Genomic DNA, 27,793 nt, shown 5'->3' with positions numbered 1-27,793 from the left:
GTTGAATGTTGTTTGTGCAAGAATGAGTGGGATAAATTCCTTTCAGGATGTAGTCCAGAAGGTCCCTCCTTCCTTTGTGACTTACTTGGTTCCTTTGTAACAGTCCACAGTTGAATCAGAAAAAGTTAAACCTTTATTTGATAGAAATGAATATTATAAATTAGAATTTTGTTGTTGAAAACTCATTTCATACCGTAAAATACCAAGACATCATAAATGTTCTCCAAAACCACACAAATATTTGCTTCTACAAACATTAAGAATGCTGAATTTCATTCAATAAATACTTGTTGAGAGATTACCATGTGCCAGAGACTGTGCCAGGCACTGGGAATCAAAACAAATGAACTCAGGAGGCACAGCTGCTGCCCTGCCCTCAGAGCTAACAGGCCGGTTGGTGAGAGAGAGGATTATGCAGGCAATTACAGTCAAATGGGATATATGCTATCGCACACGAAGTACAGGTTTTATATTGTGCCCAGTATCAGTGTTTCCTCCCACATTTTCTTTTTTGTCTTTGGAATCCTTGAAGCTTTAGAAATAAAATATTGTTAAAACCTAGACTGAAGACGTGTCTTCCGTGGTAAGTCTCTCTGAATGTTAAATGCTTGACAAGGGACAGTCTCCTTGGGAAAGGTTTCTCCTATTCTACACCTTGAACATGCATTAGATCACTTGAGAAGGTTTTAAAAATACCCTTGTCTGGCTCCACTTCTAAAGAGTCTGTCTTAAGTGGTCTGGAAAGAGGCCTGAGAACCAATCTTTTTAAAAGTGATTTTAACTCGATGATTTTAAGATGCAGCCATGGTTGAGAACCATCACAGCCCTTGCTTCCAGTTTCCTCATCATTTGACGCCTATAATAAAAGATGCCTCCTTCTTCAAAGGTTTTAGTTAAATTTTCTGGGAAATTCTTCTTCATGATATGTATGGCTTTCTTCTACTGCTCTGGTGTCTGGTAGAGAGGGAGCCCTTATTATCAACACTTTAAGGTTCTTCAGAACGTGGGGCACTCATTTCTCTCCCCCATTTGTGGGCAAGGAGGGCTGACAGCACATCCGTATTCTCTCTCTTTTACTCTTCCCCAGGTGAGATGGAGAAACTCACCTGATTGGTTAGAGACTGACATCCACTGGGCCACTTTTTACATAGAAGTAGGTGTAGCTACTTTGCCTCTTTAAAAGCAGGAAAAATGCTCCACCCATATCTCATTTGCTTCTGTCCCATAATGATAGTAAAAGTAGCCAATTGGTGCTTACTGGGTGCTTACCATATGCCAGGTGCTGTTATAAGCCTTTTACATAAATGAATTCATTACATCCTCATACCAACCCCATGATGTACATCCTATAGTTATATCATTTTAGACAGGAGGAAGCTAAGGCTTGGTGAGGTTAAGTAACTTGTTTGAGGGCACACTGTCGTTGGGCTGGGATTTCAATCCAGATCATCTGGCTCCAGAGCCTACTCTCTTAACCTCCACGCTACTGCACTGCTAGGGTGCTCACTTGGCTTTTGTGCCACAAGAGTAGGCACAGCTGGAGGCCATTCACTGTCACTCATGCTCGTTGGCATTCTCCATTCTACTGGTAACTGGCTGTGAGCCTCTGCAGCCTGCTGCATAAAAGTACTCCAAGCCTTCCTAGCAGGTGCAGCTTTACTCCCAAGCGGGTTCCATGGTCCAGAATTGAGGAGGGGGATGACAGTCACGGGAGCTTCCCTTGAACCAACGTACACTAGACTTCAATCTGTCCGGGAGCTCTGTTCCTCAAGATTTGGAATCCCTCATCCCAAAGGGAGCCTTTACTCACACCACACACTCTTCCTTGGATTTTCCCTCGCCTGTTCTTATGTGTTTTGAAGACAGGCAATGCCTTTGTCAAATCGCGCAAGGATCACTGCACCTGATTGTGCATCCATGTGAAAAAAGTTTTCTGCCTCAGAAATCAGTTGTGGTTGTGTGTTGCTATTGACTGGATTAGTCTAGTCCCGGTCCACTACGTGGCTCCAGTTGCCATGATCACATGGCTTTAAACATGAGTTTTGCTCATCACTCAGAGTGTTTTATTTTCAAGAGCAAAGGTTATTAAAATTCGGGAATTTTAACCAAAGCCATTATAAGTAGAGGGTTGCTAGTATCAGGAAAAAGTTTTCCTCTCCTGGTAAACTTCAATTAGCTAATGAGGATTCTGTAATACCTTATATTTTTGTTACCACACAAACGGCATGATCTGCTCGCTGTGAAACAAAAGCCAATTGACAAGAGGCAAGATGGTGGCAGAGAAAGGGCATTTTATTATACCTTGCTAGCAAGAGGGAAGATGGCTGATTAAGGTCCAAAAGAACCATCTTAAAGGGGCACAGAATCTTGAACAGTTATATAGGCCAGTGGGTTATAGGGGAGGGGGTTAGGAATGTTGACCCTCTGGTGTTGCAGAGTGGGAGTCGCCACACAAAATCTTTCAGTTTTCATTGATGATGGCTATCAGCATAGACTCTCTGTGTGGGGGTCATTACATTCCTAAGGAACTCAAAAGAAAGAAGATATCATCTTATTGCAGCTGGGAGGTGTATGCACAAGCAGGGGTCATAAAATCTCAGAGCAGGTGGATCTCCTGGAGGGGGCAAATCCAGCTGGGTTAGTTAGTCAGAGGTCATTCAAATTTACAATATGGTCTGTCTTCTACAATATGGCTTCCCTTATGTCAACCTTGTGTTGTGCTGGCTTCATTTTTATTTTTGTCTAAATACAAAGCTGAGTTTTAGAAGACTACATAAGGATACAATTTTTTAAAGAAAATATTCTAAGTTTCATTACATGCTATTAGAAGCCACCTGAAATCCTTTTTCAAAGTAGGCATTGACTTTAACTTTAGTTCACTGCTATATAGCAGAGACAGGCAAACTACGGCCCATAGCCAAACCCGGCATGCCGCCAGTTTTCGTACATTTTTGTAAAGTCTGATTGAACACAGCCACTCTCATTCATTTATGGCTTACCCATTGCTGCTTTCCCCCAGCAACGGCAGAGTTGAGTGGTTGCAGCAGAGACCGCCTGGCCTGTAAAGCCTGAAACAGTTACTCTCTGGCTGTTTACAGAGGAGTCTGCTGTTCCCTCCTGTACAGCATCCCCCACCTCTACCCCATCACGCCGGACTCGCATCTTCTCATTTGTGTTCCTGATTTCTTATTTCACAAGTGAATAATAGCACCTTCTCCCTAGATCAGGTTAGCGTGTTTAAAGGGACGAAACAGAATTTGATTCCTCCTTACGTGGGCAGTACTTGGCTGCTACTCACTTATCCTCAGGGCAAAGTTGCCCCAAGCCTAGTTTTCCTAGGACACGGTCAACCCTTTCAAGTTTGCATGGTCAAGTATTTTTTCAGCTCAGAAAATCTTTTATTATAACTTGGATTACTGTTTCTATTGTATTTGTGTTGGTTTCCTCTTTAAGCATTCCTACTGCTTGTAAGAGTGTCATCCAGAGCTGGCCTCTGTCATTTTCATCTCTTTGCCCTTTCCTTCCTAGCCCATACTGGATGGCTTAACACACTTGTCAGCAACATCACCTGTTTTGTTCTCTGCTGTGAGATTTCTGTTATTTTAACTGCATCCAAATGGATGTCAGTAGATTTTTAATCTTCTTGTACATTTTTTCCATCTTCCCCAGCATTCTTTTCTTTTTAGCCTGCATCTGTCTGTCTTTTGGCCTCTGTCTGTTCTTATTATTCCCTGCTTCAGTTCCCTAAGAGGCCATTTCTTCTTGCCTTCTATTAAAAGCACCAAGCAGGTAGTTTCTGAAGTTTTTCTTTCTTTCTTTCTTTCTTTTTTTTTTTTTGAGGAAGATTAGCCCTGAGCTAACATCTGCTGCCAATTCTCCTCTTTTTGCTGAGGAAGACTGGCCCTGAGCAAACATCTGTGCCCATGTTCCTCTAGTTTATATGTGGGACGCCTGCCACAGCATGGCTTGCCAAGCAGTACCATGTCCGCACCTGGGATCTGAACTGGCGAACTCCAGGCCACCAAAGTGGAACATGCAAACTTAACTGCTGGACCACCGGGCCAGCCCCCTGAAATTTTTCTTGTTTCCTATATTAAGATATTTTCCATGATAGGTTTTATTCTGATTTCAGAGTAACATACAATTTCTTTTGTAAATTCTTTACATGGGTCTTTACATTTAATGTAAATTCTTTACATTCCAACATCTTGACTTGTTGTTGATGCTTTTGTTTATTGTTTTTCCTATTTACTGATCTTGAAATGAGGAGGGATCCATTCAGCCCTGATGCTTGTCAACACACAGGCTGGACAGATTGCTCTCCAACAGCACCCTCTCTATGGGTGTTGCATGAATATACTTCTTAGATCTAGAGCTCAGTAGTGGTTGATGTGCCATTGTACAGATATGCCACGGTTTATTTTTCTGTTCCAATGTAGATGGATATTGAGTTTCCAGTTTAGGGGCTATCATGAATAGTACTGCTATGAACATTCTTGTCGTGTGTGTTGGTGCACATGCTAACGCATTTCTACTGGGTTTCTATCTAGGAGATGAAATGCTGGGTTACGAGGTATGCATATTTTTCAACCTTAGTAGATAATGCCAAAGTACTACGAATAACAAACCAAAACCACTTAAATATTCAATAACATTTCTTTTTGTTTGAGTCAACAAGCCAGGATGTCCTCATAGTTAACAAAATGTTGAAATGATACATGAAAAAATTTTCTCTTGAAGTAGAGCATCTAGGAAACACCAAAGAAAATAAAGCTCCTTCATTTGATTATTAGTACTGAAAATCATTTTAAGTTAGTGGGAATTTAAGGGAAATAAACCTCTTTCCTCATGAATCACACACTGACAAGTCCTTAAGAGCTGCCCATCTTGGGAGAAGCACAGACTACTGGATCCTTTACGATGATTTGCACATCTTCCTTTAAAAAAGATCATAATCTGTAAAAAAACCCACGTGAATATTTATGATTATGTCATCTTTTTAGAAACAAACATTATCAGATCAACACATCCAAAAAATCACTGTGATATAATTACACAGAGCCTTGGTTTTGAAGTCAGACAGTCCCAGACATAGCCCAGCTCTGTCACTTACAAGCCCCATGATTTAAACATTTATGAACTCACAGGGTCGCAGTTTCTGAATTCTAGCACTTAAAATAAAACTTTAATGGGGTTATAATAGAAAATTTCATATGTGTACCTCATTAAAAAATTCAAACCACAAATGGATATAAACGTGAGGAGAGTACATCTCTTTCCCCCAAGTCTGACCTCCACTCCCCAGCTTCCATGCCTCGCAACAACTACCTACCAGTTTCTTGTTGATCTTTCCAGAAATATTCTGTGTATCCTGCAGGCATAATGTATGTATATATGTGTTTGTATACATACATTCATATTTCTAACTTTTAGTTATGGAATATGACACATATTAGAAAGTACAGAAAACCAACGTGCAGCTTAATGAATTAATGTGATGTGCTCATCTGTGTAAATACCACCCCACTTACTCCTTCCCAATCACAACCCTCTCTCTAGCCTCTAAAAGTAATCACTATTCTGATTTTTATTTGATTTTTACAGTAATCACTTCCTTGCTTTTCTTTATATCTTTACCTCCTATGTGTGCATTCCTACACACCATTAGTTTAGTGCTGATTTTGAACTTTATATAAACATACTCATACTGTAGATTTTGGGGGGGATTTAGCTTCTTTCTATCTTTACTATGTTTGTGAGATTCATCCATATTGTTGTATTTAGTCCTACTTCATTCATTTAAACTGCTGTAGAGTAGAAACTGACAAACTTTCTCTGCGAAGGGATTGATAGGGAATATTTGAGGCTTTGTGAGCCACAAGACAAAATTGAGGATATTCGGTGGATACTCAAATACCAAGAAAGGAAACAAATTTTCACAAATTTTTTATTGATAAAATTCAAAAGATAGTAATAACAATTGGCTACAGTTTTTTGTAATACAGGTCTACCAATGAGAAGGATGGAACTCTTATTTAGGGTATAACATTTTGCTTAATTGGAGTTGAAATCATCAAAGTGTTCATCTGTTAATGGTGATGTGCAATGAGACTTCCTCCCATCTTTGAAAATGTCTTTCCCACAGATAGGTGCTGCCAATACTGACATCCATCCACGAGTGTATGCTTTTAATTGTGCATGTTTATTACTTGGAAGGGACTTGTAGCATTCCAGTAGATTCTTCTCCTAATACCTGCCTTTTAGCATGTCACTGCAATGCAGATCAATCACTTCCAACTGAAGGTTAGGTGGACAGGCCTCCACTGCACAGTTAAATAGATTTTGAAATACGGAAATTTCCTTTGCACTTGTTTCGAGGTCCAAAAAACACTCCTGGAAGTATAGTTAAATCTTAGAAAATATATTCACTGCCAATATGTGTGGGAATTGAAACGGTGCTTCTTGTTTTAACTTTTGACAGCACAGGAAGTATATAAAGCAGCTTACTAGTACTTGCGATTCAGACAATGTTAGCTGCCGTTGAAATGACTTTACTATACTATAAACTCTGCACAGAAGCTCTGTTTTGCCGTGTAATTTTAGGTTGGATCCATTAAAAAATATTACCAAGTCTGCAGCAAGAGCTAATTTCCAAAACCATTCAGTGTTCCATAATAGTGGTTAAAGGTAGTTTTCTCACTTAGAAAAATCTCAATCTTGGTCTGAGCTCAAAATATTGCACTAAAACATTACCAATGCTAAGCCATGGAACATCAGTGTGGTGAGGCAAGTCAGGATATTCAGCTATTTCTCACCAAAAAGCCATAAATTCATGCAACAATGAATCAACAATGGTTAAATCCACCGGACTGAGTGAAGATCACCCTTTGACACAGCTGGTTAAATAACACAAAGGTTCAAACCTTTCGCCACTGGTAAAAAGTTATTGAGCAAAAACCTTAAGCTGACATTCTCGGGGCAATTTGGCCTTACGTTTGGGGCGCCTCTAGACTCCAGTCCATCCTCTGGCCCACACAGACTCTAAAAGCCTTGCTGGTTTCTGTTCCCTCTAGAAAGCTTGTGCCCAGGCTTGGCCAATGCCCCAAGGGAAGAAAATGGCCAGCGGTCTGAGATCACTTAGGAAGGACTCTTTCCTTCCCTGTTTCAGCTCCTCTAGTCCCCTTTATTTCCACAGCTCTCCAGTGCCTTTAAAAATAGGATGTTCACGATGTATCCGTTATTTTCTCTAATTGTCGCAGCCTCTGCTGCATCCTACCTAGAACCAGAAGACATGTCTATTTTCTGTTTTATTAATTCCTGTTGTTATTTTTATTTTATGATTTCCTTCCTTTTGCTTCTTTGAATCTAATTTGCTGTTCTTTTTCTAATTTCTCGAAAAGGATGCTTAGTCTTATTTTCACCTTTTATTTTCTAATAAATTCCTGTAAGACTACAAATTTCCAACGAAGCACCGCATTAGCAGCATTCCACAAGTCTGATACGTACATAGCATTTTTGTCATTTTTCAGTTCAAAATATTTTCTGTTTTCTATTCTGATACTTTCTCTGATGAACAGATTATTTATACCTGTATTTATTAATTTCCAAACATATTAGAATTATCTGGTCATTGATTTCTAGTTTCATTGCATTTTTATCAGAGAACACACTTTTCATTTCAACTCTTTGAAATGGTTGACACTTGCTTTATGACAGAGTGTATAGTCAGTTTTTGTAAACGTTCTGTGTGTGCCTAATATGCATTCTATAGTTTTGGGGTGTAATATTCTATAAATTTCCATTAGGTTATTTATTAATTATGTATCTCAAATCTTCCATTTTTCACTATTTTTTTCTCTGTTTGCTCCATCAGTTCCTGAAAGAGACTAGAATTTCCTCACATTATTATGGATTTCTCTATTTCTCCTTGAAGGTCTATCAAATTTTGCTTCATATAGGTTGAGGCCATATTATTAGATATATTCAAATACTGTCTCATACTTTTTCATGGTATCTTTTTCTGTCTTTTAACTTGTAACCATTCTGTATATTTAGATTTTATACACATCTCTTATAAATAGCATATAATTGAGTTGTTTTTTATTCAGTCTGACAAATTCTAACTTTACTTTGAGCATTTGGTCTATTTACATTTAATGTAGTTAATGACGACTCAGTGATAAACACCTACCATTTTCTTCAGTGCTTTCTATTGGTTCTATTTGTTTCCCTTTTCTCTCCTTTCTATCCTCCTTTTGTATTGTGTTTTTTATTTATTCTATTTTTTCTATTAGTTTAGATGTCATACATGTTTTTACTATCCTTTAGGAGTTAGACTAGAGGTTATAAAATGTTTCCTTGATTTATCACAGATAATGTTAAATGATACCTTTATCCTCCTCCTAGACAATGCAAGTGTCTTAAGATAATTTACTCCATTTATGCCCTTTCTGACTTATTTGCTACTTTTGTTGTGTAACTGTACTGCTGCTATTGTTGCTGTTTCTTTTTATGGTGGTTTTATGCAGTCAATAAATATTTATCCACATACTAATTCTTTATTTACTTCCAACCTTCCAACTGGGATAATTTTCCTTCTGCTTGAATAACACCCTTCAGTAATTTCCTGTAGTACAGATCTCCTAGTGACAAATTTTCTCAGTTTTGTTTGTCTGAAAATGTCTTTCATTGTCATTCTCAAAGGATATATTTGCATGGTACAGAATCCTATTTATTATACTATTTCAGCATATTGAATATACCATTCTACTATTTTCTGGCTTTGTTTCTGATGAGAAGTCAACTGTCAACTTAATTACTGCTCTCCTGAGGGTAATTCATCCTTTTTCTCTGAATGCTTTCAAGATTTTTTTCTTTTGTTTTCAGCAGTAATATTCAAATGCACCTAGGTATAGATTTCATTTTAATTTTTCTGCTTGGGATTAAGAAGGCTTCTTAAACATTGAGCCTTTCAACAGTTTTAGAAAATTCATATTTCATATGATTTCCCAACATATTTCTTCTCTTAGCAGTCAAATTTCTTGAATCCATGTTCCATGTCTACTATTCTTTTCTCTCTTCCTAAGGATTAAGTTATCATACATCTATCCTTTCTTCTCTTTTGTAGTTTCCATCTCTTTGTCTCTGTGTTCTTTCCAGGTAAATTCTTTCAATCTATCTTCTAATTTACCAGTTTTCTCTTTGGCTGTATCTATCCTGCTGTTAAATGCATTCATTGAGTTTCTCAAGATGACTATTGTTTTTTATTTTTTTTCAGATGGGCACCTGAGCTAACAACTGTTGCCAGTCTTTTGTTTTTTTCCCTGCTTTTTCTCCCCAAATCCCCCCAGTACATAGTTGTATATTTTAGTTGTGGGTCCTTCTAGTTGGGGCATGTGGGACGCATGGCCTGATGAGTGGTGCCATGTCCATGTCCAGGATCCAAATGGTGAAACTCTGGGCTGCTGAAGTGGAGCGCATGAACTTAACCACTCAGCCACAGGGCCGGCCCTGACTGTTGTATTTCTAAATTCTAGGATTTCTCTTTTTTCTCAGATTTGCTATATCATTTTTATCATTTCTAGTTCTCCTGAAAATTTCAATATTGACTTTCACTTCTTTGAACATAGTATCTTAGTCAGCTCAGGCTGCCATAACAAAATACCATAGCCTGGGTGGCTTAAACAGCAGAAGTTTATTTTCTCCCAGTTGTGGAGGCTGGAAGTCCAAGATCAAGGTACCAGCATGGTGGGTTTCTGGAGAGGACTCTCTTCCCGGCTTATAGATGGCTGCCTTCTTGCTATGTCCTCACACAGCAGGGAAAGAGAGAGAGAGCAAGCTCTCTGGTGTCCCTTCTTATAAGGGCACTGTTTCCATCATGAGGGACCCACCCTCATGATCTCATCTAATCCTAATTATCTGCCACAGTCCTCATCTCCAAATGTCATCATATGGGAGGTCAGGGCTTCAAATATGAATTTTGGGAGGACACAATTCAGTCCACAGGAATCCATGCCAGTCCCCCCAAATTCATGTCCTTCTCACATGCAAAATATATTCATTCCATCCCAACAGCCCCAAAAGTCTTAACTCATTTGAACACCAACTCTAAAGTTGAAGGTCTCATCTAAACATCATCTAAATCAGATATGGGTGAGACTCAAGATACGATTCATCCTCAGGCAACGTTCCTCTTCAGCTGTGAATCAGATAAATTATGTGCTTCCAAAATACAATGGTGGAACAGGTGTAGGATAGATACTCCTGTTCTAAAAGGGAGAAATCAGAAGGAAGAAAGGAGTAATGGGTCCCAAGCAACTCCAAAACCTAGCTAGACAAATTCTATGGGATCTTAAATCTTAAGATGAACCCTCTTTGGCTCAATGTCCTGCCTTCCATGTCCACTGGGATGGCAGCATTACTCCTATGGCTCTGGGGAGTGGCCCTGCCCCTTCGGCTATGTTGTGCCCCATCCCCACGGCTCTCAGTGGGGGTCCCATCACTGCAGCTCTGCCAGGGTAGGGTCCCAGGGACGGCCCCACCCTTAAGGTTCTGGGGAGAGGCCATCTCACCTATTGAAACTGAGGCGGTGGCCCTGATAATATCTGAAATGCCTTCAGGGTTATTTTTTCCTTTTCTTGAAGAACTGTGCACATTCACAGCATAATAGCTCTGTCGTCTCATCATGTCAAATCCAAGAAGTCTGACAGCCTTCCTTCATGTCATCCTGTCTCCATCCCCTTCAGTTCAAACTGGCAGTGTTCCTAGTCTTACAGCCTCATAAACTCTTTATCAAATAGCTGTTCAGCCACACCCTTAGTGTTCTTTTCAGAATAAACTTTCTCATTTTTTTGAAACATACATAGGCTGAGAACTTTCCAAATCTTCAAGTTCTTGTTCCTTTTTGCTTAATAATTCCTTTTTCAATTCATCTCTCTCCTTTCATATTTTCCTATAAGCAGTCAGGGGGAACCAAGTCACTCCCTCAATACTTTACTTAGAAATCTTCTCAGCTAAATATCTAATTTCATCGCTCACAAGTTTTATCTTCCAATAATACTGGAACAAGTTCAGCATGTTTAGGTATTTGTTATAGTGGCTGTCCACTCCTGGTACTAAGATCTCTCATAGTTGGATCAGGCTGCCATAACAAAATACCGCAGAATAGATGGCTCAAACAACAGAATTTATTTTCTCATAATTCTGGAGGCTAGAAGTCCATGTAGCAAGCATGGTTATTTTAAAATCTCTCTAATAATTCCAATATTTTAGATCCCTTTAGGTCTGTTTCTATTTTCTTTGATTTCTACTGCTGCTTGTTCAATGCCTTCTTATGTACCTGGATTTCCTTGGTTGTGTTCTGGAAATTATACATGAAAAATTGTTTGTGAAAATAAATTGAGGTCCAAAATGATGTCAACTTTCTCCAAAGAGAATTTAAGTTTTGTTTCTGACAAGTTCCATGAGGCAACAGGGATCAAAGATCTCTTTAATTCAATTTCTGGGATTGAGAATTTTTTTTGATCATTCAGATGATTGGAAGCTAACCTGTAGTCTATGTGAGGCCCAGTTTAGTTCCAATTCACTCTTATTATCAGGACATAGCCTTTTGGAGTCCCAAGCCAAATGGAGGTGGGTTACCAGGGCCTCAACCTTGACTCCAGTTTTTGTAGCCCGGGGTTTTGCAAAGCTGGTGAAAGCATTGCTTAGCCTTTCAGCCACATTTTCTAGAATTTTCATATTCTTTCAGAAAAAAAGTGGCTCCAAACGCCAGACTCAACTTTCTGAATTTGTCTTCTCTTAGATTTTTGCCCAGAAATTCTTTACTATTTAGTTGGCTCTCCATTGTCTTCAAGCTGATTAAAATATGTTTTTAATCAACCGTCCATGCCTACTGCCCCCTTCTCTAAGCATGATTACATAATCTCACATCTGCCCCTCCCCCCTTCCCTCTGAGAGCAGGAAGAAGGAGAGCACACTGTGGGGCAGCCAAGCACGAGGTTCCAACCATTTACTCAAGCACCAAGAAGATGCTTTAGTAATTTATTGGCTGATCTTCCTCGCTGAGTGTGTGTAGTTTGCCTGGCAACTAGAATTTTTTGAAATTATGTTTTATAACTACAATATGCTTTACATAGGTTTTAATCAAATGTATTTTACTTTCACTAAATATAAAAGAGAGAATAAATTTTTATTTTTTTTAAGATTGGCCCTGAGCTAACATCTGTTGCCAATGTTCTTTCTTCTTCTTCTTCTCCCCAAAGCCCCTCACTACATAGTTGTTTATTCTAGTTGGAGGTCCTTCTAGTTCCGCTACGTGGGATGCTGCCCCGGCATGGCTTCATGAGCTGGGCTAGGTCTTTGCCCAGGATCTGAACTGGCGAACCCTGGGCTGCTGAAGTGGAGCAGGCAAACTTAACCACTTGGTCACGGGGCCGGCCCTGAGAAAATCATTTTTACACTCCTCTGGCTTGATTTCACAGATCACCATGGACGTCACAGAACAGATGTTATACTCAGAAGTAAATGCAAATGAATTCAATTCAGATTATGTAAATTATTAATCTTAATAAATTTCTATGTAAGAAAAATGACTACCCCAACATTAAGTCTGATTTTTATCACAATAATAAGATAGGCAAAATGCCTTGGTCCTTGAATTTATATTATACAGATAGTATATAGCATTATATGTAAACACATAGTTTATAGCTCCAATGATTTCAGAGGTTTTTCATTATTAATTAAAAAAAAGATTTTCTGCTGTAACTCACAGCCGCATCTCGGTATCTAAGAGTCCTTTATCAGCTTGCTCTCTGCTCTCTTTCATAACTGCCCCCTCATCTCAACCTTCCTTCCACGATCCTCTTTGATTGGGACTTAAGGTCCCGATAGATTCCCCTTGGTCACATGTGCGTGTGCAAACCTCAAGTGAAGGGAAATTATTTGCATAAGATTATACAGTCAGCGGCAGAGCTGACCAACACCCAAACCTTCTGAATGCCAGGCTCAAACTTCCCCCTAAGCCCCGGTGCTTCCCTAACCTGACAGCCTACCCTCAGGCCAAAACAGCGGACGTGTGCCTCTCCCACGGGGCTGGCGGTGGGGCGGGGGTGGTGGTTGAGGGAGAAGGTAGAACTAATGGGTTCACTCCCCTTCCCCTTCTCAGAATTTTACTTTCAGTCGACTCTCTAGCTCTGTTCTGTAATCTGACGAGGTGGTATGTGTCAGCTATGTCACCAAGCAACATTACTTAAGGTAAAAATGACCCCTGATTGGTAACCAGCAACTGACTGGCAGGAATTATAAATGAACTATAAATACCTAATAGGAAACCACAGCTTTGAGCTTTCCTGAGTGTGCTGGCTTTTGTAACTGGACAAATCCATCGGGGGGACCCTGGAAACTTTGCCTATAGAATTATTACAAGAGATACTGGGCTCTGGGGCATGTAAACTGGGGCAGCTCCTATACCCACCCAATGCAAATCTTTTTTCCTTGCACCTGAGTTTGCAACCTGGGGGCTAAAGAAAATAGCTGTGTGTTCTGTACGGATATGGCAAGAGTTCGCAGAGGAAAAGAAATGCTTGATGCTGCGCTGCTGGGAGCCGTGGTTCCTGTCTTATATCTTTCTGAGTAGATTGACACTCAAATCAATTAAATATGGCCTATGTTAGTCTCGTGAGTATGAATGTTTAGTTGAACCTAAGACCAACCCCCGGTGGGCATTGCAGAAGGTACCTGGGCCAGAACTGGGCAGACTGTGCCTCATGCTCTGCTTACAGCCAGCACAATGCGATAGAGGTACCCTGTCTACCTCCAGAAGAAAGGTTTTTTCTATAACACTGACACATTTTGCAGCTTTATTTGTGATGGAGTATAGTTACATGCTAAAAGAACCCATAAAAAATAATCTAGAATCCTGTTTTCAGGTCACAAGAGTCCAATTGCTATAATATCAACTTTATTCTCTAATAATTTCAATAGGAGATTCCATAACCTAGATGAAATGTGCCAATTCAAATGGGAGTGCGTCGTTTCCTTAAACAATGGACAGTCCTTCACTTTGCCATTTTTACGGCACGGAGATGAATGACGCTGCTTCTCCTTCTCTCTCTACTTCCTTCCAGTTGGAAAATCAAACTCACCTTAGCTGTTTTCCTCATTTTGAGTTTCTTCCTCTCTAAATTGTCCTTCCTCAGGTAAATTGTCAGTGTCTGGGACCTCATCTTGCTTTTGCTCAGCAAAATTCTGTCTGAGCATGGCTTCCGTCTGCCTGTGGATGATCTGATGGGCTGCAAGAACGTGCTTCCGCTGAGCGTTCCTCACTGTGCCGAAGAGACGGAAGAATTTTACTCTGAAAGTCTGAATGAAATCATTCCCAAAGGTTTTCAAGACACTAGTGATAGAAATGATAATTTTGTAAACAACATATTCTTTTGCTGAAGGCTAATTGGGTTAAATAAAAATTACCTGCTCTCTCTTTTAGGACCCCTTCTAAAGGTAACGAAACCCAACTCTTATTATCCCTGCTCTCCTCTTCCCGCTCTCTGGTTCGGTCGCATCATACTCCTCCCCACCTTGCCTCATCCCACTCCTCAGCAGCTTCCCTCGCCTGGAAGGTCTGCACTCCAAATCCTTCCCTTTCCGCAAAGCCCAGAGCGAGTCCCAGCTCCTCCAGGACGTCTGCTCTGGCTGTGTGAGCCCACAGTGCCATTACCGCACTGGAGTCTGTATCAACCCATTCAGCACTGAAGCAATTCACGTGAGTTACATGTTCTTCTTTACCTAGATGACAAATGACTTAAGGTAAAGACCCTATCTCATACTTCTCCTTGAGCTTCACTTCCTAACATGGAAGGCACCTGTTGATTGATGATGAGTTTCTGAGCTCATGGCTTTAGAAGGTGGTCCTAGCTCCATATTCTAAGAATATTTATTATCAAGGCTTAGTATGTTAAGCACCCCACTTCCCTTGGAAAGGAGTAATCATGATGATGATGATGATGATGATGAGGATGATGATGATGCTAGCAGTTAGCATTTGTCCTTACTGTGTACCAGACTCTGTTTTAAGCAGTTGGCATGTAATTATTCATTTAAACCACCCCACACCCTAAAGAGAGTATTATTAGTATCCCCATTTTCAAATGAAGAAACTGAGACACAGAGAGATTAGGTAATTTGCCCAAAGTCACACTGCTAGTAAAAGACAGAAGTACTGTGGATTCTGTGCTATTCAAGTCTCAGCCAGTTTACATAGGGTAAATCATACAGCAGCTTATAGCACTTCCCAGTAGTAGGGGTGAAAGAATGGGGGCTTTGGAGCCATACAGACCATGGTTCAAATATGCATGTCGTAGAATGTCTCTAATTTCCTTAACTGAAAAATGAGAACACACCTACAGCTGTTAGAAGAAACTGAAATAATGTACCTTTAAAAATCCTTAGTACCTTGTCTGGAACCTAACATGCATCTAAAATTTGGGAGTAATTGTTATTTTACATTTATATACAGGTATCCTCAAGGTGTTTCCATCCATCAGCTTTTTAAAAAATGAGATATCTCCAAATGGTCTTTATACAATATTTGCTTAATTTGGGGTAAAGGGTATATATAATACATATGGTTCTTTTTTTTTAAAAGAGACACTAAAGGTCCTAGCGTGTGCTCCCTGTCCATGTGGCTTTCTTGATTTGGCATAAACACAGAGGAAGAGGCTAAGGACTCACCCACTTGCCCACAGACAAGTCCCATTGGATTCCTTCAGCTCAAGTGCCCCCTCAGCTCAAGGAGCTGGGAGAGGGGTCACAAACTAGGAACTATTCAACACACTACTTTCCCCCCTCCTTCACTTCCCTCAGGTGGAATTGATCTGAAGCAGGCTGATCTCACTTCAGGCCTGGGAGAAGTGAAAAAGAGTTGAGCGTTTTCTTAAGGATCTAGAAAATACAAGATCCCTTTTATAACATAGGTGACACAGAAATATTTATTTAATCTGGAAATTAAATTTTGTTGCTATAGGTATTATTACACACTGTTGACAGGTGTATGAATTAGAACAGTCTTTTTGTGGGGGCAATTTGGTAGCATCTATCAAAATGTAAAACGCATACATCCTATTTCCAGCACTGCACTGCTAGAATTTACTCTCAGAAACATGACCAGGATATGTGGAAAATATATTGATTGCAGCACTGCTGTTTATAGGAAAACACACTGGAAACAAACTAAATACTTATTGCTAGACAGTACTGGCTTAAAAATTACAGTACAATCATGTAATGGAAAAATAAGATATTTCTTTGTTCTCTTCAAATGCATTAGAACGCCACCATTCCTTTATCCTTGGTTAAGTGATCTGAAATATTACACACTTTTCTCTTAAACCTCCAGAATTCCCATGCATAACTCTGAAACATTCCGAGCCATCATTTCACTTATAAATATTAGTCTTCTCCCAGGTACACCCCTCCCTCTGGGATCAGATCTGTCACCAATAGTCTGAGAGCTCTAGAAGAATATTCCTTTTTTTGACATATTTTTTCTCTTCTTCTCTATTGACTAAAAGCATCAATCTTCAAAACCATGCCACTCACTTTTGACGCATGATTAATGAGGATATTTATACTTAGACACAGTCCTGGCAGACCCAGGAGCTATTTGTGGCACAGGCAGAGCAGCCAAGTAGACGCAGGCTCCCAGGCATCCCTGCTTCTCAACGCCCACCTCCATGTGCCCGCCTCCGAAAGGTGCTACCATGTGAAAATCCTGCATCTTCTCAACATTTACTTATGTTAAAAAAATCAAATCAAAAAATACACTTCTTCGGTGCTGGCCCAGTAGTGTAGTGGTTAAGTTCATGCACTCTGCTACAGTGGCCCAGGGTTTGCGGGTTTGGATCCTGGGCGCAGACCTACACACTGCCCATCAAGCCATGCTGTGATGGCAAACCACATACAAAATAGAGGAGCATTGGCACAGATGTTAGCTCAGGGACCATCTTCCTCAAGCAAAAAGAGGAAGATTGGCAACAGATGTTAGCTCAGGGCCAATCTTCCTCAGCAAAAAATAACAAAAACAAAAAACAAAAACACCTCTTGTGAGAACTTGGGAAATTTCCCTTTTTGTTCTGGAATCAGCCTGAAGAGAACTCGACAAGCTCTGAAATAAGAAACCTCAGGGATTCTCCTTCAGAAATCTCCCCACGCCCTTGCTCAGGTTTAAATCTCTGGGATATTGAAAATAATTTATATCTCTCAAAAAAATCATAAAGTGGAGCATTTACATTGGCTCACCTTTTTCTTTGACAAAGTTCTTTTGCACCTCTGGGATCAAGAAACTATAAACCAACTCTGCGACAATCTCCTCTGACTGGAGCTGAGTTCGACTAAAAAATAAAAAACAAATTAAACTATTCCTTTGTTGCCTTACTTGAGCTGCCACTTTATGCTTGGATCCTCCTTGCTCGTGTGAGGAAGTCCACTCGCCTTTTCCTTGATTAAGTGATCTGAAATATACTCCTGGTGAGCTTGGTTAAAACCATGGGAAATTCAGATTTGACCCTGTCCTTCATTTACCTTTCCTGCCAGGAAGGGAATGTGAGCGATACAACTTATACGTGGAAGCCAAAAACCTCGGGGGGAAGTCCCAGTAACGTTGCACATCCTTATTCACATTGCTTTCCTGCTGTTCTAACAGTAAGCAACATGGAAGGGATCCAGATTACAGAGGATTACCGAACAGTCTGTTCCCAATGCTCTTGTCGTGCGAAAGAACAGGCACATTGCCTTCTAGACTTGTGCTAATAAAACAGTGGACACTGAAGCGTGAGCTACATATTTGTTTCTCCTTGGACGTGAAATCTTAAGCTCTTGAAAAATGCACATGAGTAACAGCGAATGGGCTGTCCATTCTACCCCCTGTTCCCTTGGTACACACCGGCTCTCCATTTCATAAGCAATGTCATTAATTTCCTTAGCCACCTTCTCAATTTCTGCCCTGGCTTGTTCTTCTGCAGTGTTCTCTTCGGTGTTCAGTATTATGTCTTCCAGATAGGAAGTTACAGTACTTTGGTGAACTTTAAGAACCTGTGAAAACCAAAAAGACCCCTGTTACTGAGAACAGCATTGCTACTGGAAAGAAGAAAAAGGCACCAACATGGGTGGCCTTTTGTGAGCACATCTGTTTTGCCCATTAAGTCAACAGTCCCCTCACCAATCATTCCTTTTCTTCACTCTCTAGTCAGTCTGTTTGCAACCCACCCACCTACCCATTCTGGGCGGCCCACACCCATCGAGCCCATTTTAGAATATGAGTCTTATTCGGGGTGGGCAATACAACACCACAGAAAGATCATGGGCTTCGGTCAAGAACCCTGTTTCGGATCCTGGCTTTGTTCTCACCAGCAGTGTGACCTGGTCAAACTACCTAACTGCGGCAGAGACTAAGAGATATTTCCCAATTTTCCTTCTCTTCTTCCTCTTACATAACAGAACCCCTGGGCTCTAGCTGAGCCAACAGTCACCTAGAATGAAGACTGCCTTTCCAAGCACCCACAGTTGTGGCAAAGTCCATAGCATGAGCAGAAGTGATCTCTGCACTTTCTAGAAAGGATTCTTAAAGGGAAAGACAGCTTATTTTTCTCTTCTCTTTTCATTTCAAAGGGACATAATGCCGAGCACCAGAAGTCATCTTAAACTGCCATGACGGCCAGGCCTTAGGGAGAGAAAAGCAGAAAGCTAGAAGGAATCTAGGTCTCTGATGAAATTTTTGAACAATCATATCAACCTTGGGCTGCTTCCTGAAACTGTGAAATAGAATACACGTTTAGAGAGGTGCAGAGTACCTCAATGTACAGTGTAATGAACTAGGGTACAGCCAGTACCCGTGCAGCCACTGCCAGGATCCCAGCAGGACGCTGTGGCTTCCTCCTCACCACCGCCCCTTCCCACTCTCACGGTTTTATGGTAAACACTTCTTTTTCTTCAGAGTTTTGCTCCTTGAGTATGCACCCATCAACAGCACAATTTAGTTTTGCCTGTTTCACAGGTGGACACACAGGAAGGACCGCGAGCACCCAGTGCAGCACATTTAGTTTTGTTTGCATCCCGACTCCTCGACAGATTCGGAGCTCCATGGGGGGAGGGCACTTTTCTATTTCATGTCTGAATATTTCTTTGTATCTGAGATAATGCTTGGGACTCGGTAACAACTCAGCCCGTTTCTCGACTGGCACTGCAGCAGGACTCTGAGTACATGAGGTTTACTTTATATCTCCCCGCCACACGCCGAGTCCGCGGCCGTGAGTCCCTCTGCCTTCCCTGTGGGGGAGACCCAATGACCAGTTTAATACAGTCTCAACCAAGCAACCAGCCAACCAAAGTATATTTGCTCCATTTCTATTATGTACAGGGATCCATGCTGGTGCTGTGGAAGGCACGGAGGGATGTGCGACGTGCCTGCTCTCGCAGAGCACTCTGTCTTATTCAGGAAGCAAGTTGCACCTGTATGGAACAATTAGACAGCTGAGTTTTATAATACCCAGAGATGGGAAGTTTATTGTGGTCCACCTCTAGCATTATATGTAATTGTGTGTTTACATATATCTCTATAAATGTGTAAGTTTCTGGATGCATTTGTGCTTGTGTGTCCATGAGTGAACCAGGAAACATAGGTAGCCATATGATTGTTCCTCCAAGTCTTTGCTTGCTAATATTGTGTACACTGGATTATCTTTGCGCATGTGCATGCAAAAGCGTGTATGCGTTTAAATGTGAGTTTATGACTTTGTCTATGTTTCTCAATATGCATATGTTATTTTTCTGGAAATTTACTTAATGTATACATTTCTGTGTTTTGGTATATTTATGTGCAAGCATGTTCATCTTTAAGAGGGTTGTAAGAAGGGAGATTGGGAATTTAAATGATGGATGGTATTTGAGTCTTGGGTCCATTTGGCTACATTCTTTACAGAAATGATGTGTAAATCAGGCTGGAAGGGTCCCCCTAACCCTTCCTTGCCCTTCCTTGACATGGCCGACATGTCCTGGTCGTTCCCATTCAGAATATACCTTCCCAGAAGCCCTTTCCTGCTCCTCCCTCCCATGTTTTTGGGCACAGGGGCTCCTCTGTCCCTTTCCTTTCCATTCTCACTCTCGTTGGCTCTTCCTACCCCACTGGGTTTTCCTTAGTGATATTAGGTAGGGGATAGTAAGTTCTGGTTTGCTAATAATTTCTACTCAGTAACTCTTTTTGAAGCAAAATATGTTAGGATGGTAGGAAGCTAGAATATGAATTATTATAGGCTGTTACCCATTGTAAATGATCTGCCACTCCAGTTAAGAAGCTGAACTTCACAACATATAACCCCAAACTTCTTAAGCTGTATAGAGAGAGGGCAATCTGTTTAGTTTTAACCAATTTTTTTTTAATTTAAAAAACACACACCAAATACTATTCAGGGATCAATCCTAATTCCACAGGAATCGGTAAATCCTTGAAACCTCAGATCAAATAAGAAGACTCCAAATTGACATAGTATTTTTTTTTTAATCTGAGGAGCTCAAAGGTATCCACATATACAACTGAGACAGCCCTCTTGGACAGGAATTTTTTAAATTCCTCACTTTCCCCTGTGGCCCACATCTGGTCCAAGGGAAATTCTCACACAGGATTTGCCCTGACATATTCTGGGCATGTTGGCCACCCATGCAGCCTCTTCTGTGCCCACTTCCAAAGCAGCCAGCGAGCCCAGCTCCCTCCTCTCCATTTCTAGGGGGTCAGACACCCTCACTGAAAGAATGCAGATCAAGCTCTCCAATCACTACAGGAAAAGGAGGTCCCCCCAACCTCGGGGTGTGTTTTTAGGGGGAGTATTAGTCACAGCACAGCTCCCTCTAAAGAAATCTTCTCACACATCCCCTCCAATTGTAGCACGTGAGCTTTTCAATTCTCGATGAGGACGAGAGTGTGTGGAGATATCACTGGCTCCTTGACTTCCCTCTCAGTTTGCATCTTGGTCACTTGGGAATTTCACATCCATTGTGTCTTGGTCAGAATTCTAATTTAACAACCTAGTACGTTCTCAGGTTTATCTCTCTAGCCAAAACCTCTATTCTAAATTCCACCTTGTATATCCATCTGCTGAAATGATACCTCCACTAAGATCCCTCAAACTTAATATAAAACAAATTCCTGATTCCGCCCCTGCCCAGAAACCTATGCCACTCTCAGCTTTCCCACCTCAGGAAATAGTACCATCATCTTCCCAGTTGCTCAAGCCAGAAACTGGATGTCATACTCACTTCTCCCTTTTCCTCACTCTGGCCTAAACTACTGCAACAGCTTCCTTCCCGGTCTCCTCATGTCCAGCCTGTGCTCCCTCCAACCTGTTCTCCTCACAGCAAGCAAAGTAACCCGTTTAAATGTGTCACTGTACCCCATTTGTCTCCTTCAAGAAACTTATTACATTTTCTAATTCTACTCTTACTTGCATGTTATATAGTATTTAAGTTCCAGGAGAGAAGGGACCATGTCTGGTTTTTCCCTCCAAAGTATCACACAATGCCTTTGCCCAGTGCCTGGCATATAGCCGGAAGCCAACACATATCTGTTGAATACAACGAAAAGCAAAACAACTGCCGTTTTATATCATGAGTTTCCTTTGGTTTGACTTGGCTCCTTACAAACAGCTTCCAGCCATCCAGCCGCCCGCACTTGCCTCCTTAAATATCTGGTCCTCCTCCCGCAGGCGCCTTTGCTCCACCTGGCGCCGACCACTTTCTTCGGCTTCCCGCATCCTCCGCTGTCGCTCGGCCAGCATGGCGAAGGCATGGATCCTCCTCTCTTCCTGTAGTCTCACCAGCTCTTTGGACAGGAAGTCAAACATGTCTGCCAGCACCCTTCCTTCCAGTCCAGCCAAATGGTTTTCCACCAGTGACACCTGGAAAATAATAATAAGATTGTAAGGATACTAATCCCACTAAGAATGGTGATTTATAATGAGGGATGCTGGGTTACCCAGAACTCTTGACAGCCACTTTACTTTCAGAATGTACCTAGTTTTCAATAGGAATATTATCCCTAGACTGGCCCGATCCCAAGGGTTCTTAATAGGAAAACTTATGATGCAAACGCAGACATGAGAAAGTAGATGGCTTCATCAGTCACTGATGGATTACAGTCCTTCAGTTATGAAGACGATTTAGCAAAACACTGCTGTTAGCATCCACACAGAATGTTTCTAAAGAACATTTTATCCAGAAGGTAAAATGCTTGTGTCTTCCCAGACATGAAGGGAAATGTCAAGGTTTTTATTAAAAGATAATATTGGAGTTCAATAAAATAGACTCTCCTAGAAATTCACTCATGATACCTTTTAATTTGTTAATGCTTGGTCCTTTAACACAAGTCTGAGGAATTTTAAGATGTTGAATAACATGAAAGTAGATAACTGTGGTAACTTTTTATTCTTTTAAATAAATTCAAAGTCATTAAGAGCTATCTTTGAAACACAGCAGGAAAAAGCCTACCTATCTGTGTAATTATTGAGGTAAAATAGGAGCCCAGAGTTCCCGGCCAGGAATGAGCCACAGTATCGATTGATGGATCCCTCTGTCCTGCTTTGACACGTGGAGAGTAAGTGTTGAAGAAGACTGCATCCTTTGCAGCTTCATCCTGTTCCCTCTTCTATCCTCGGGGATAAGGGAAAAGAGCTCCTCGCCCAGTCACAGGCTGCTGTCGCACTGACAGCTCTCCCTCTGTGCTCAGTTCCACTCTGCTTTGTATCTGAAGGCAGGAAGCCCCTACAGGTCTCAAAGGTGGTGTGGCTACTGGGTGAGACGGCCATTCAAGTGTGGTTGTTGACCCCAACACCCTCATCTTCATCCTTACTCACCTCCCTGCGCACACATACTTTCTAACCACAAAGTTCAGCTTTACATCTATAATAGGGAGAGGTGGAAAGAAAGGGCGAGACTAAGATGCTCCTTACATTTATAAACAGTGTCATTCAGGGGGCTGGCCCTGTGGCCGAGTGGTTAAGTTCGCGCGCTCCGCTGCAGGCGGCCCAGTGTTTCGTTGGTTCGAATCCTGGGCGCGGACATGGCACTGCTCATCAAACCACGCTGAGGCAGTGTCCCACATGCCACAACTAGAAGGACCCACAACGAGGAATATACAACTATGTACTGGGGGGCTTTGGGGAGAAAAAGGAAAAAAATAAAATCTTTAAAAAAAAAACAAAAACAAAAAAACAGTGTCATTCAGCCCAGAGATCACAAACACTTTCTCCCCTATCTCCTGGGATCACAAGCTCCCTTGCTCAGAGGCAGATGCAACCTTTAAAGTCCCAAGATGGCTCCCTATTCAGGTCTAGCCTTCTCTCTCGGCAAGAAATTTGGGTATACTCAGGTAGTACAATCTAATTTGAAAATTAAGTAAAAACATTTAAGAAGGTGAGTTTGCTGTGATCATATCACGTCATGCATTACATAATTGGGAACCGTGCATTTTCCGGGCTGTTTTCCACAAAAATATAAGAGGAGAAAAGGAGAGGCTCAGCATTGCTGTAGGGGTATGTGAGGTGCCTATTCCCTCAGACCCCTGCATGTCACTGGCGGATCCAGGTACAGCTGCAGGGGAGCAGGGTCAGTCCCTGGCCAAGTGACTGCTCTTCTCATTAGCTCCTCCCTTAGCTCTTAGCCAACATAGCAGTCAAGCATGTATCCACTAAACGGGACAGAGGAGTTGAAAAGCCTGGACTGGCTCGGCTGCATCTGGTAAAGTCTGTAATCAGGAACCTTAAAGGAGGGCCCGACCCCATGGCACAATGGTTGAGTTGATGCGCTCCACTTCTGCGGCCTGGGTTCGGATTCTGAACGCGGACCTCCACACGGCTCATCTGTGGCAGTGTCCCACATACAAAATAGAGGAAGACTGGCACAGATGTTAGCGCAGGGACAATCTTCCACACCAAAAGAAAAAAAGAAAGAAAGAAACCTTAAAGGCCCCAGGAAGGCATTTTTCCATCCAGGTCCTGAGACCTGGTGCTTCCAGGGCATTCTGCCCCCTATTGAACAGAAGCGCAGCCCCAGCTCCATCGTCTCCACAGCTCTCAGACCTCCAGGTTCAGAGACCCCAGTGTCCACGCTCTCTGCTTTCTCTGGTCTCTCTGTTGGGTCGCATGGCCTGTAACCTTCACCCCCGCTCCCCCACACCAACTCGCCAACACTCGGGGACCATTCAGAGTCCCGCTGTCATGTAAGAGGAATAACGTTGTGCGCGTTTCCAAGCTGCTTACCATTTGTGCCCAATCCCACACAGCACGGGAGTTACGTGTGTTACCAAAGATGGGTCACGTTAACTCTGCCGTAAGTTTACTTTCTCCTAAGACTACACTCTGTGCAAACCAATTCTTTTTCACATTGATTTACAGACAATTGGGAGAGATAGTAAAAGTGTATTTACAGTGAAGTCGATAACATTAAAAACTGTGTAAATATAGACAAATGCCAGAAAAGGAAAAATATTTACAGTTGTTGGGTCAGAGCTGCAAATACTAGCCATTGTCAGATGACACAGAGCTTAGAGGCCATGATGACAGTCCCAGAAGATCATGAGATATTAACATATTGAATACGCAGTTTAACCCAGCATGCTGTGTGCAGCTCCAAAACTTACAAATAAGTGCTATTTTAAAATAAATCTCATTTTTCACTTTTTTATTATTGCTTTTATTACTTATTCATTCTGTTTAGCTCCCCCTGAAATATAGTTGAGTCAATAAATATTTAAGAAAAATTGGAAGGAAAATCCTTTTAAAATGTGGGGTTTCGGGGCCAGCCCAGTGGCTGAGTGGTTAAGTTTGCACGCTCCACTTCGGCAGCCCAGGGTTTTGCCAGTTTGGATCCTGGGTGCAGACATGGCACCGCTCATCAAACCATGCTGAGGCAGCATCCCACATGCCACAACCAGAAGGACCCACAACTAAAAATATACAACTATGTACCGGGGGGCTTTGGGGAGAAAAAGGAAAAATAAAATCTTTAAAAAAAGAAAAGTGGGCTTTCTTTTCTTTTCCTTTTTTTTTTTTTTATTGCAAAGAAAGAAAGACCATATTCAAATCAGTGAGGACACACCCCATTCAAATTATGGGCTGCAGAGGCATTGTTTAAAAATGCTGATGGTGACAGAGTGGTGGGATTTCCGGGATGCTTCCTTTGCATCATCATACTTACTGTTATTATAACGTTGCGTGTGCAATAATAAAACTCAAGGGCGAAAATGTAAGAAGAAAGTAACAAGAAAGAAAACGGAAGAACCTTGTGCTCATGCAAGTTCCTCTGGCGTTGCAAGGCCAGGGTGACTTGCTTCTCGGCTTTCTTCACCAGCCTGTCATCTTCCTGTAGTGCATGGCTCGTGCGCAGCTCCTGGATCAACTCCAGTCGCTTTTCTTTCCCTTCAAACATCTGTATCAAATCAAAGAGAGACTTGCAAATTAGTATCCCTTGTGCCAGGCACTAGGATGTGCACGCAGTGATCTATGAGGCACTTGTGAACAGTGGGTTCTGTTCTGCCTTTTGGGACACAGAGCAGGTATGTTCCACAGAGCTGGAATCCAGCCCTGTTTTCTCCTTCAGCTGCTCAGGCAGAGAAGGAGCTTAGTGATCAGACAGTTGTTTACTCAATTTCTTAAAATGGCTCTCAAAGACAAGGTGACAACTATAAGGTCATATTAAGAAACTAGAACCTTCCCCTCGTTTCCTGTGCTCCTTCCCCAAGAAGCCTGGGGTTGGGATTTTTCATGGCCGTATTTTCTTCTCCAAGAGATCTGCCCCTGGTTTGAAACACATAACCCGCTGTCTGAACTTAATGGTGGTATTTCTCCTAGGAAAAAACTGGAAGGAGAGTAAAGAATAATGCTGAGCACAAGATGCTCCCCCAGCTTCCCAGACATCCTCATCATCACTGAGCCTCTTAAGAGTTAGAGCTGTCTGGGGAGAAAAAGCTTTTTAGCTGGGACTTTATATCAGTCCATTTTCAAATTGAAGTAAGTAAGTGTGCTTGCTCTAGCAGCACAGATAATCCAGTGAAGGCTTTACAGTCAGGAGACCAGAGTTGAATTTGCTGGCAGTTTACATAATCTCTTTCAGACTCACATTACTTGCTTATAAAATGGAGTAATTGATAGAAAAAAAATGAGATTATATATGAAAAGCAAAGAATGTATAATGCGAAAATATAGTAGGGGTTCAAAACTGTAGTTATTATTATTTAGATATTTCATTTATTATGCAGGCGTTGCTAGCTATATGTAAACTCAAATAATTTTACTATGACTTTGTGGAAAATCAGGGAATCTGCTTGGTTTGTGAGGCTTGAACAGTCGATATTCAGGTAAGAAAACTGGTGGATTTAGCAATTCCAAGGACGACTTTAGTTTCGCACTGCCTTGGTTACAACTGTGGCAAACAGCTGGCAGGTCCCTTCTCCCCTTGACACTATGCCACCCACCTGGACAAACTATGGCCACAGAAGGGAATGGGTAAGTGATTCAAGAGCATAGTTCCACAGGACAGCAAGGTGCAAGAGGGAATTCACCCCAAGGAACCAGCACATATGCATCCTCTAAATCTATCCTCAGAGAAGCAGCACGGGGCCAGCGGCTGGACCGTCCATACCATGTTCTGAACGACTCTGCCTCGGAGTAACTTTTGCAGGTAGATCACAGCCATTTCTATATCCTCTTCTTCCTAAAAGAACAAAGGGAGAACCAACCAGCTTGAGAAGAGCGGCAGTCAGCATCAAATATCTTTTTGAAGACTTATATCAAGAAAAAGAGACTGTGCTAGATGCCGGAGGATTTAAAGAGAAATCAAACATGGTCCCTACTCTCAATGAACATAAAGTATTTTCAGTGTCACTTACTGCATTGTTAAAATTCATTATTATTTTTCATCAGAAATAAGATATTAACAAATCATATCAAGAGCAAAAAATTAACCCAGTCATGCTATCCCTGAAAAATAAGCCATTTTCGTTTTTCTATACTCCTTTCCAGCAAATTCTCCTTGAAGCGCAAGTATTGCTTATAACATCCCTTTTGCAATAGTTTTTTCATGTTTGATCATGAGTAGACAAAGAACACAGCTAGTCTGTGTCACAGTCTAGAGTGAGGTGCTTCTCATAAGAATTTATTCAAGCTGGGAAAATCAGAATATAATGGACAAGATTAGCCATCTGCAAAAATTACTGTAAATAATTATGTTTCAAAAGCAGAAAGAGCAGAGCCTGCAAATCTAATTAAGATGCCTCTGAATGCAAAAGAAAGCAACAGTCGAATCAACGGCATGCACACATGTGAAAGTCACCATGTTAACCCCAGGCACCGGTCAGCGCGAAGCCTAGAAAAGGGGATGTTGTCCAGAAGCACCTCCAGGCCAGTCAGTGGGAGCATTCCAGTCCCTCCACAGAGCTGACCCATCAGAGGCGTGAGTGAGATCTCCTGTCAACTCCCCTCCCTCTGACAGAGCAGAACAACTTTCTGAATACAATTTGGCTTCTTCTGAGAATGGCCCTGTCCTGGGAGATACGGGCTGGCCTGCCAAGAGGAACATTCTGATCCACCAGGCAGTTCTATTTCTCTCTAAAAGTCAGTAAATTTGCATTGTGGCATCTCTAGCAGTTTCCTGTTGGTTTGTTTAGTCCTAGTCAGTCTAAATCCTAACCAGCTCTGGTACCTTGCCCAGGCTGAGTTTGGGGATCTATGAAGGTGAGGTACGCCCTGGTCAG

The 27,793-nt window shown here is 41.6% G+C and overlaps 1 protein-coding gene across 10 annotated transcripts in view; it reads right to left on the bottom strand.

Moving 5' to 3' along the window:
- Positions 1 to 4,211: 4,211 nt before the first annotated feature.
- Positions 4,212 to 27,793, bottom strand: part of CFAP91 (cilia and flagella associated protein 91) — a 62,824-nt gene continuing 39,242 nt past the window's right edge. For 3 of the 10 annotated variants that reach the window (XM_046659116.1, XM_046659119.1, XM_046659120.1), the window contains 7 exons: positions 26,683 to 26,754; positions 25,324 to 25,470; positions 21,723 to 21,944; positions 17,942 to 18,090; positions 17,299 to 17,390; positions 14,148 to 14,327; positions 4,218 to 4,956 (listed from right to left, as the gene is read on the bottom strand). In XM_046659116.1, coding sequence (XP_046515072.1) covers positions 14,149 to 14,327; positions 17,299 to 17,390; positions 17,942 to 18,090; positions 21,723 to 21,944; positions 25,324 to 25,470; positions 26,683 to 26,754 — 861 coding nt within the window. In that variant the 3' untranslated portion in view covers positions 4,218 to 4,956; position 14,148. Of the gene's footprint in view, positions 4,957 to 13,967; positions 14,328 to 17,298; positions 17,391 to 17,941; positions 18,091 to 21,722; positions 21,945 to 25,323; positions 25,471 to 26,682; positions 26,755 to 27,793 lie in introns of those variants that run through there. The other 7 variants (XM_046659117.1, XM_046659124.1, XM_046659114.1 and 4 more) reach the window with 6 other exon arrangements.

Source organism: Equus quagga, chromosome 4 (assembly GCF_021613505.1).
Source record: "Equus quagga isolate Etosha38 chromosome 4, UCLA_HA_Equagga_1.0, whole genome shotgun sequence".
Taxonomy (NCBI): Eukaryota; Metazoa; Chordata; class Mammalia; order Perissodactyla; family Equidae; genus Equus; species Equus quagga.
The sequence above is the reverse complement of the archived record's forward strand: the minus strand, read 5'-3'. Positions and strand labels throughout refer to the sequence as shown.